Source organism: Leptosomus discolor, chromosome 1 (genome assembly GCF_034619465.1).
Source record: "Leptosomus discolor isolate bLepDis1 chromosome 1, bLepDis1.hap2, whole genome shotgun sequence".
Taxonomy (NCBI): Eukaryota; Metazoa; Chordata; class Aves; order Leptosomiformes; family Leptosomidae; genus Leptosomus; species Leptosomus discolor.
In genome coordinates, this window is record NC_141391.1 from 66,095,370 (window position 1) to 66,106,797 (window position 11,428).

Consider the following 11,428-nt stretch of genomic DNA (forward strand, 5'->3'; position numbering starts at 1 on the left):
CTCCTGGGCATCAGTCAGCTAGTGGTGAGTGACTATGGGATTTTTCTAGTTGTGGTGAGGGTCTTAAAATCTTTTTATCATCACTTGATTTTCTTGCTTTTGATTTTCTTTATTTCCTTTTTTCACCTATCAAATGGTCTTTGTATCAACCCACATGTTTCCTCACTTTTCCCTTCTGATTCTCTCCCTCAACCCACTGCAGTGGGGAGGGGATTGAGCAAGCAGCTGTGTGGTGCTCAGGTGCTTACCCGGGTTCAACCACAACCCTATGCAAGCACTTGTAAAATATTCCTAGTATAGGTATCTGACTAAGACACAGAAGCACTATTTCACCTGACAAGAAACAAAAACTAACTCCCTTCCTTAACTCAACTGACAGCCAAGAAGTAGAAGCTGAAGAATACTGTGTATTTTTTCTTCATTCTTTGCTAAAAACGCTTTGAATTCATGATGGTTTCTCCCGAATGTTGAGTACATATGAGAACTGATGGAATAGTTGTATCTGGATTTAGTACAAATTGTTGTTTAAAATACAAAACTATAACATACCAGAGGAATGAGTGTTTTCTTCCTCCCCACCAAGGGTATCAGTGTGTTTACAGTTCTTGCTAGCGTGGGTAGTCTAACACTCCTAAATCTATCTGCCATCACTGCCACATGATGGTAACTGGCTTGAGAAGTAAGTTAGCATCACCTGTAAGGATTCAGTATTTCTTATCCTTTCTCTAAGACACACCACACAGAACTGGGTTTTTTTGGCTAATCAACACAGGCAACAACAGAAATGGTTAACAGGCTGAGGCTAGAAGGAAAATATATTTAAATGAAGTAACAGGCTTTTTAATCAAAAAGTTCTCATGATTATCCAACGTTAATATGTACAAAAGCACAGAATCAATCTGCGTTGTGACAAGGATGAAACATCAGGAAAAAAGGTCTCAGGGAAAGTAGCAGTACAATTGCTTTGCACTGTTACAGTGAACTAGAGTGGGCAGGTAGCCAAATGCAGGTCTTGAGTCACATTATTAAGAACTATTAGCAGGCATTGCCCACTGAAATAAAAAAATAAATAGCAGGACTTTTTCTTGAGTCCACTGCTGGGTAGGAGCAGGCAGATCATTGTTTGGTACTTCAGCTTTTTCCTGTGAATTTTTATGGGGATCCTGGGGGGGGGGGGAAGAATGCCCGCTGATCACAAAGAGAGCTGGTTCTAGCCAGCGTGCACAGTTATACAGGAGGGCTGGGCATGACAGGACATACTCACAGCAGTTATTTGGGGAGCAAGGTATGGTTGGGACAAGCAGTTTTCAGCATTTGTCCTTCATTGCTGCTGCCTGAGATATGTCTGGGGCAACTGTCACCAGCACTGAGACACGCCTTTTCAAGTTTTCCTAAACTGCAGGGCAGGCAGCACGGGCTACAACACAATACCTCAGGGCAGAGAGGAGAAAGCGTGCATGCAAATTCTACTGAGTACCGGAGGTTTACATTAAGACTGAGAGACTCGAGTGGATTCCTTTTCAGAAGCTATCCTTTTCTTTTTCCAGAGGTGATGGGTTAGTCTGTAGCCAATGACCAGGAGTCAGTTTGGAAGGAAAGTTTTACTAGCTTAAATAGCAAGTATTCCCAGATCTTTCTCAGCATGTGTTTTGTATCCAGTGTCCATGGAACACTTGTCCTCACACAAGCATTAGCCAGTGACTATGTCTGTCTGAAGTACAGCATCAGTCAGCGAGCTGGAAGGAATAAACAAAATACACATCAGGAAATAGTGCTCCAAAAGCTCAGAAGTGTGGGTGGAAGCCCTAGATGATCACCTGAAAGTGCTTGGAAGTTAAATAAGGAACCAAGATAATTTATTAAGGAGTTCAAATCAAATGAGACTAGTAGAATTTGACTGTGATTCAGTAACAGCTGGAGGAAACTGGGGAGGGCAAAGCATGCACTATGCTTTACACAGCCACATACGAAACATTCCAAATATCTGTGGGATGAGTTTCCTACTACAGGTATCACCAGGCACGCTGTCTAGTTTTCAGTGCTTGTGCATGTGAAACCAGTGTGATTGACCAGCAGCATCCTAACAAAGAACTTAAAATGGTAGTAGAAACAAAAAAGTCTCTTAATTAATCAGAGCTAGCTCTTCATTTTATCATCAAACCAAACCTAAAATACCTCTTTCTTGTATTTTCAATTTATATTTTGCAGGAGCAAAAGAAAAAAAGTTATCACATTCAGTGTAACTTGAGCCTACCATTAACACACCAGACTTCCACAGTGTCAACTCTCAGTACCATCTATATGAGTGTCCTTTGCCTGTCAATACCTAAATCTGCCCTTAGAAGTCTACAGGACACTATCACCGCTATCTGTTTGAATCGAGAACCACAGTACTCTTTCTCCTGTGGAGGACCACAGATCTATTATTCGGATTCGCTCTGGTGACAGATATAAAGACTCCTGAGTCACTGGCTAGTCTTGGTGACTTCTTTAAGCTGGAATGAGTTTCCTGCCTACTTTTAACCGTGTATTATACTGCCTTCTGCTTTCCTTTACAGCCATCTGCATGTTGCCCTCAGCCCATGGAGAGATCTCTCTGCACTCTTCCCCTCTTCTTTTGGGGGCTAGCTGCTACTTTCTTCTTCACTATAACCTCACTCACTAGATGAGACTTTTTTTTTCCCCCCATCAAGTTCCAGGACAGCAAGCTTGTTCTTCAACTCCATTTCAACCTCACTGGTCAGTTCTTCTCTTTATCCTCATAGTTGGAAACTTTCATTCTTCTCATTCATTCATTTTCATTCATTCTTCTCTTCTCATTTAGCAGATATTTGTACATCTTTATTCTGTGCATGCCATGTTTCCTCTCTAATCACTATTTCTTTACATTCTTACCTGGTCTCCAGATGCATTTATAGTTCTTGTGTTTTCTCTTCTGAGGTTTCTACCACTATGCAGCAATAACTTATTGCATAAGTTACTTTTGTCAGGTATCAAGGAGAAGATGCGATCTATAGTCTCTGCATCCAGTCACCTTCATTGTGTCTACAATTCTCCTGGTGTCTCACAGCTGTTCTCAATGCACCAGCCTTCTTGTCTGAAAACTCAACACAAACTTCCCCATTTCTTATTTTTGCATAGCTTAAAAAAAACAGAACCAAATTCTAGAAATGCAAATGTTCAAGTTCTTCAGCAGACTTAGCTTAACTCTACAGCATATAAAACACAGTCTGGCCATTAAATATTTTAAGAGAAGTATGATGCAAGATTTAACAGACCAGACATTTTACAGGTGCTGTGCTACAGTACAGCTTTTAGAAATACATATGCTGTAGTACTCATTACTTTCATAGAATATTATAAATAATAATTGAGTACTGCTATAAAGGCACACATTACGCATGCCCAGCATACATAATAGATCCATTCAGTACTGCAAACATTTTCTCCAAAATCGTGTTAGTTTTAAGCACTTGATTCCTTTACTGTACTGGTGTACAAGAGTCCTCCACAGGATTTTTACTGTATTTATGCACTTTCTGCTACCAAATCAATCATTACCCATACTCACAGTAAAAGTAATGGAGAATTTTTTTTTTTTTTCCCAAAAAAAAAATCACCCATTTATTCTTTGTTAGTAAAGTAGATGTTTCTGATCTATTTACAGGAAGTTACTAGAAAAGCTTTGGAAATAATTTCAAAAGGAAAACGGTATGAAACCAGATGCACCTTAAAATAAACCATGACAGACCTTACTAGTTAGATATATGACTAAATCATGAAGTACCACAAAGGTCTCATGGTTCTGTAGGTAATGGTGAATGCTTCAATTCTTCGCACATTTAATCAGTAATATGTTCCTCACTAGTCTTTTTTCTTTCCCCATTACAATATCAGAGTATTTCCTAATGCTGCCAACACCAGAGCAGCATACCATTTCGTTTAAGTAGTAGTAAGATGTCAATTTCTAACACAAATGTTCTCCAAGCCTTTAGTGGCTTAAAGGACATTTATTAGTCCTATCTCTACTACAAGGAAAAAGGTCTATAACTGGTAATCAAGTCATTTGACTTCAGCTGATGCTAAAAATAAATGTATCTGTACATGAACGTAAGGATCATACATGTAGTAAAAAAGGACCGAGACATTCCTTCCAAAACCATTATGCAGACATGAAATAGGTGTGAATCCATACCTGTTTGTTTATGTTGGCCCCCACTTGAATCAACCAATTCAGGCACTGTGGATGTCCTCCAAAAGCAGCAATGTGGGCTGGTGTTTGAGCAAAACGAGTTGTACTGGCATTTACAGAAGCTCCAGCTCTTACTAACTGCATTAGGCACTCCAGCTTTAAAGACATGAGGGAATAAAACCAAAAATGTTACACAGATGTGCTATGTCAATTAGCATGTGCTAAACAAATGCACAGACACATGAAACCTAGAAAAGCTAAACTTATCAGTGAGACTACACAGATGCAAAACGAGAGAATATGAACATAAGGATTTCGTCCCTCCTCCTTAGGCCTGAAAAGTACTTAATTCCCACCCCCAAAACCAAATTCCAACATTTATTTTCGGGATGGGCATCAACACGTCAGATCTGACCACAAGAGTAATTTCGTTAACTTTTGTTAAGGAGAAGGAAAAAAAAATCCAGGAAAGCTGCAAACATGATTCTAAACAGACATTATTTGATAACATTTGCCAAAACAAGAGTCTTGTTAGGAGACACATAGATGTATTCTCAGGAGAGCTCCAAGGTAAACCAGAAAAATGCAAGAGATTTTCAGTTCCTTTAATGTTTTCCTGGAGTGACCGAAACAGATTACTAATGAAAACTTATACTGTTAACATTGATAAATCTGCAGAAGGAATACTTTTTTTTTTCCTCTAGCATTTTCCTGTTATTACAGCTGGAGCTGTTCAAAATAAAATAGGTTGCATGTTTGTGGCAATACAAAAAAAAGCGCTCTCTGTTTAAAAAAAAAAAAAAAGCAGTGTTTTGTCACACTATATTCTGACTTTTATTTTCCCATCATACTAACTAGAAGTGTCAGATATCCAGCTACTATTTTTAGACATTCATAACATTACATTTGTAGAAGCTAGGCAAGCCACAGCCATGATGACCTCAACTTTCAAAAATAGTAAAAAAAAAAAAAAAAAGCTCATTTCCTGTCACAGAGTAACACTGTCTTTTTGTTGATAGGAAAAGGAATGCACTATGCTAAAATAAACAGTTTAGGCTAGGCTTCCATTTATTGGAGTTAGAAAACAAACAAAAAACCTGACTCAGGGAATTAGTTCATATAAAAGAAAGATCTATGGGTCAGCCTCTCACAGTTACAAGAAAACGTGTGTTAGCCACACCACAGCTATGGAATAGTCTGCTCATAAAGGAGCAGTTAAAAAAATACCAGAAAGTCAACTGACAGCTTAACTCACATCAAAGCATAAACATCACAATTCCAGTGTCCTTCTGTACTGCTGTATGTCAATCCCTTTTTTTTTAACCCGCAAATTCCTGATCTTGATGAATTACATACACAAGACAAAAGTACCAACCACTGTAGTGAAGTATTTTACATTAGTTTTGCAATTATTTTGTGAACTTCAATTGTTTCCTCCCCCGTATAGTCCAAACACACACATACGAACCCTATCCTTTAGGAAATACAAAAATACTTTTTGGACTGTAATGGACTTGGCACCAAACACAGATGTACCATTAACTCACTAATTACATGAAGTAGAGGTGCAAGGGTGAGGGCAACTGAGCTACTGCAGTATTAATGAATCTAGCTTCATAAACCTCAACATTGCCAAAGACAAAGTACCTTTTCAAAAGAAAACAAGTATTTTTACTACAAAAAAAAACCCTACATCAAACATCGGTGTAAGAAAATCTGTAATTCTAGTGCTAGACTACCCAAATACATTTTGTGTTTGCTACTCTTAAACTTGCTTTGGTGCTCACATGCTAGCACCCCTAATATTGCTGTTAACTCTTAATAATTATTGATAATTGTAGCATTGTAATTATTAAGCTATGTGATGGAAAAAACCTCCAACTACATCAAGAGGTTCCTTTAATATAACTGCAAACAAAAATAAAGTTAAGCCAGTTTTTAAAACACTATGCTTTTAACAGAATTAATTTCAAAACTTTCAGACCAGCGTTATGACTTCAGGAAAGAATAGTATTTCCTGCACGGAAACCAGGCTGAAAGAATTTCCAAAATTAGGCAGGCATTACAGCCCATCAATTGAAAGGGGAAAAACATTGGAACTGGTTCACCAGCGTCATCTTGCACTGCTTAAATCTGCTTTATAAGACGGCGACACATCATGATTATCTATACAACTTCATGTGTAAATATTTTTTCTTGTGTGCCTTTTCGTTTCTTTTTCATTGTCTCTCACAGGATTTTAACAGTGATGGTAATGTTTCATCCCATCAAGAGCTGAAGTATGGGGTCTTCTGCAACACGGCTGTCGGAAAAACCTGCTTCTTCCAATATCTGGGAAGAATGAGGTAAATCACTTCCGTAGATAGGAAAAGTCAACAGAACAAAAACCAGTACCTCACTCGATTACGCTTGAGACTGGGACACATACGTCTGCTTTCATCAAATAACGTTTCAGAAGATGTTTGCCACTGTATTGTTATACCAAAAACAGAGGTTAAACTAATTTAACAGAGAAGACTGACATAGAGCACAACACTGGCAAAATACCAAGGAAGAGACAGGAATTTTTACCTGTGCTACTTTTGTTCCAAAAGAAGCAGAATGTACTTCCTACTATTTTGCTTCTTATAATGTAAACAGTCAAATGGCAAAAATAAAAGCAGGAGAAGAGCACAAGCAAGTAGAAAATAAGAATACACGTGCAAGTGGTTAAAAAGAAAAATGAAATTAAGGTTAGAATTAACAGCGACTTTGGTTTTCATGCAAGCCCTTTATTTTCTACCTCCCTGGTAGATTTTAGATTGTTAACAATTTTACATTCTGACCCATCTTCTCAGAAATTTACAGAATGCCAGGGTAATTTAGGGCACTATATAATTAACTCTAATTGGAATATAGCAACTCTAATGGGAATTAATTTGTATCTCGGGATATGAACACTCCTCTGCAGTCAGGGAGTGTCCTGAAAATGCAAACTCCACCAGATACTCAACACAGCAAGTAAATTTGGATTTGCTACAATCTCTAAAAGGAGGTTCATGCTGTCATTAAACAGAAACACTGGTTGCAATATCTATCACTTTCAACTGACTTTGCTGGTATTTTATTTATTACTTGCAGGCTGCGCAAATATGTTTCAGAGTAAGCTATTAAAAAACAGCTTTAGTCTCAAAATACTCCCATTTTTATTGGTACTAGTATTACATCAGTATCATATCCCCCCCCAAGCTATCTTTCCTCTTTCACATATTCATTTCTAACAGAACTTGCAGATGTGCTGCACAAGGGAAGCAGGAGCAAGTCAACTGCGTGCAAGAATGCAGTTCTACATAGCTTTATTATCAAATGATTTTGTACTGTCCTTCCATATGAGGGCTTTCTTCTATGTTCAGATTGTGCAACAGGTAATCAGAATCTCTATACTGCTGAAGTTCACCAACCCTAGACTGATGTTGCGTGTGCATGCACACACATGTGTATGTGTATGAACTGGTTGAGATTTCACTGCTCACAGCGAGTTGTTCCACAAGGACTTCTTCTGGAAAGGAATTAAATCTGTTTTGTCATTTCAACCTCCTACAGGGCTGCAGTCTGAACCAATACGTGGCTGGTAGACCATGCTGCTAAGTGGCCCTGTATTAGAAGAACAGCCATGAAGTTCTGTCACTGTTTAATTTCTTTCAGGAAAAGAAAAACAAACAAGTGAAAATGCCACAAAACCCAGAAAAACAAAGAAGTAAAGAGGAAGACAGTCTTGTTCAGTAACTACTAATGAACATTTCACAAATTAATGTTTTAAAACTCTGATCCTTTGAAAAATAGAAGAACGCTCCATTTGACATTTTAATGAATCTGAGTTTGGAAAAAAATAAAAACCTCCACATAAATAAGAACATAAGACATGCATATGAGTATCCACTAAGAGCATCTATTGTTTCACTGCTGGCAATCACCTATTAACTGGTGAAAGGTAAAAGTAAAACTATGGCACACAAACACAAAGGAAATCAAGTTTGGGATCCAATTACGTTACTGTAACTTTTTCAAGTGTGCTGTATAATCTCTGGCTCAGAGAAAGGAACACAACCTAACAAGACCATAAAACATGCAGGTAACTTCCGTAAGTTGAAACCGCCTAGACCTTGTCACAAGGTTTCTAAGAAAGTATGTATATGCAAAGTTGTATAAAACCCATTTATAGCCTGTCATCTTTGCAAGTCTCACTTCACTTGACAGATTCCCCTCCCCTTTATACAAAACAAAAACACATATCAAATTTTTGCTGATAAGAAGAACATGACAAATACAAACACAGTATCTTGCAGATTGACTTGTTCCCTTCATTAGCTGTTTCTGCAAGAGTGTCCTCAACAGAAAATAACAACGTACACAAAAGGTCACATAACCTAGCATGGTTAGGAGAAAGCTGAAGATACTTAAGGGGAAAAGACAACACCACACACACTTTTGTCTTAGAAGCAAGACTGCCACAAGCATATTCTGAACAGAAATTCTTATAAAATGGAAAAAAAGGAAAGACACCAACACCAAATTTGTATCTTCACATCTTCTATGAGCGTACTTCATGACAAAATTTAAGGCACTCCAGTTGTAGAAGTATAGAATACTATTAGCTTCTTTCTGAAGAGATAAGAGGCTGCTTTAGTTTTGGGTTTTTAAGGACTTAGCTATGTTTCTAAAGCGTTTCTCAAACAAGTACTGCAGATAAGATCACTTAACAGAGAAATCACCTCTTAATGTACTTTCATAAACCATGGCAACCGCTGAAGTACATTTATTTTCCTTCTGCAGCACACAATCAATAAACAAAGAGAAATACATTGGAAATGGGAGGGAGAACAAGAACAAAAGCCTCTTGAAATCCAAACCCAGACAAATAAATGAGGGGGAAAAAACCTCAAACCTCAGCCCTGTAGACTGAAATTCTGCATATGCTGGAACACTCACCGCATGAGATTCAGGAAAGGCCTACATAAAATCCACAAATTAAGAGACCACTCATCTTAAGACTGGAAGTTAGCGCAGCTACCTCTTAACGTTTTAATCTTTTCTGCATTGCAACGATGCCGACGCGGTTAATTCCGCGCTCCCATCTGCGTGTGTATAAACGGCAATTTATTTTCCACGCTCAAGGCGACAGCGGAGCGCTCTACAAGCGCAAGCATCTCCTTCCCGAACTCCCAAGGAGCCGGTAGTCATAACAGAGGCACCACAACAAAGCAGTCTCCAGGTGTGGAGTCCGAACGACGATAACAACCGTGACGAGCCTCCGCACACAAAGCGCCCGGCGCAACGAGAGGGCGGGGGGGGAGGAGGGAAGCGCGGAGGGGGTCGCCGCCTCGGCGGTCCCGCTTGCCCCGGCTGGGGGGGGGCAATTGGGGGGTCAGCGTGGGAGGAGGCCCCTGCCCCTCCTCCTCCCCATTGGCTCCCGCCGCCCTGTGCCGGTGACCCGGGCGCCTTTTCAAAACGAGACCCCGGGCCGCCTCTATCAGGCAGCCTCGCCGGGAAGGCGGAGAAAAACAGCGGCCGCTCCCGCCGTCGGCGGGGAGAGAGGGGGATGAACGATCTGGGGACGGCAGGTGCCACCGGCCCCACCCCCGCCTCGCCGACCGCGGGGGCAAGAAAAGAAGCCAAGCGCCGCGGCTCTCCCCTCCTGACCGATCCCCTGAGGGGCAACGAGCGGCGGGGGGGGGGAAACACGGGCGGAGGGCGACGACACGGCGCGGCGGGCGCCTCCCGGCAGAACGCGCGCAAAGGGGCAAAGATGGCGCCGCGTTGCGCGCGAGCGGGACTGGCGCCCGCCTTCGCCTTCCCCTTCATACCCCCCCACCCCCCCCCCTCCGCTCCCGCCGCCCTCGCTCCGCCGGCCGGGCCGGGCCCCACCTTGCCGAAGTGCGCGGCCCAGTGGATGGGCGTCCAGCCGTAGAAGGAATCCTCGGCCGCCAAGTCGGAGCGGGGCGAGCCCTGGAGCAGCGCGCACAAGGCGGGCAGGTCCCCATCGCGGCAGGCGCGGTGAAGGGGGAAGCGAAGGGTCAGCAGCTCCTCGCTGGAGAAGCCCGCCTCGGGGCCGGCTCCCAGCGACATGGCGAGCGGGAGGGCGGGCAGGGCAGGGGCGGAGGGGGGGGGGGGAAGAGCGGCGAGAGGGGCGGCGGTAGCGGCAGCAGGGGAGAGGGGAGGGGGAGTAGGAAGGAGGGGTGGGGGTGGGGGGGGTGGGAGGAAGAAGAAGCGGGCAGGCAGGGGCGCGCTGTCCGGGCTGGAAGCGGCGGCGGCGGCGACTGCAGCTGCCGCTGGCTGCCCGAGCACAAAGGGAGCGGGGCGGGGCCGCGCGCGCCGCTCCGCCCCCGCCGCGGGCGGGGCCCGGCGGGAAGCGCGCGGCCGCCCCCTCCCTCCCCGCCGCTCCCTCCCTCCCCGGTTTTTCCATCGCCCGAGGCAGCAGGGAGGTTCCCGCCGCCGCGGCCGCCGCCGCCTGAGGAGGTTGGTTGGGCAGCAGCCTCCGGGACCGAGCGGGAGCGGCCTTCTCGAGCTCGGCCCGCCCGCCGAGAGAGACGGACGGCGCCTCCGGGCTCGGCGGGGGGAGGCAGCCCGGCGGCGCGGCGGTGTTTTTGGCTTCTCCCTGCGCGGCGGGGCCAGGGGAACGCTCGGTATTTTCGCGTCTCTCCCCGCGGAGGTGAAATCTCCCGGGGAGAGGGCTCTGCCGCGTGGCACGGGAGAGTCGGGAGCGTTCCCCAGGCTTCGCTAGGGGTAGCGGAGTCGGCCTCCCTGCAGGGCGGGCTGCTGGCTGACGGCTGACGGCAGGCCGGGGTGACCTGGCGGCTGTCCCGCGGCGTTACTGACCGCGTAGGGCCTGTGCGGTTAGCAGCAGCAGTCACGGAGAGAGGATCTTCGTGTAAAAACACGCACGGGAGCAGATCTGATGGAAGCAAACCGTACCTCGTCAAGCCCCCTTGCAGACATCAAGTCAACTTGTTCACCTGAGCAGACACGCCCCCCCCCCCCCCCCACCTCAAAGGGACTGGTCGTGTGTGTGATGTGTTTCCTTGCTTGGGGCCCTCAGTTGTGGTGTTTCCATACACCGCGTAAGTGCTTTCAAGCGAACTTCAGCACTCGGAGGTCACTATGGGTTTGTGCTGCATCATGGATTGCAAACCAAAGGATAAACTTGTTACCATCTGGTTAAAACGATAATGCCAAATTTTTAATTGCAGCTAGAAACGA

General features: G+C 43.9%; 1 protein-coding gene and 1 long non-coding RNA gene across 4 annotated transcripts in view; both read right to left on the minus strand.

Annotated features, from left to right (window-relative positions):
• The window catches only part of ANKRD10 (ankyrin repeat domain 10), a 38,289-nt gene extending 27,992 nt beyond the window's left edge, over positions 1-10,297 (minus strand). For all 3 annotated transcript variants that reach the window (XM_086476793.1, XM_086476801.1, XM_086476810.1), the window contains exons 1-2: positions 10,097-10,297; positions 4,196-4,348 (exon numbers count right to left, since the gene is read on the minus strand). In XM_086476793.1, coding sequence (XP_086332919.1) covers positions 4,196-4,348; positions 10,097-10,297 — 354 coding nt within the window. The remainder of the gene's footprint in view (positions 1-4,195; positions 4,349-10,096) is intronic.
• On the minus strand, positions 786-3,229 carry LOC147416231 (uncharacterized). Its single transcript, XR_015184010.1, has 2 exons — positions 2,896-3,229; positions 786-1,736 (listed from the first exon to the last, which is right to left on the minus strand). It is a non-coding gene; the product is annotated as an uncharacterized LOC147416231 (long non-coding RNA).
• Positions 10,298-11,428: the final 1,131 nt, after the last annotated feature.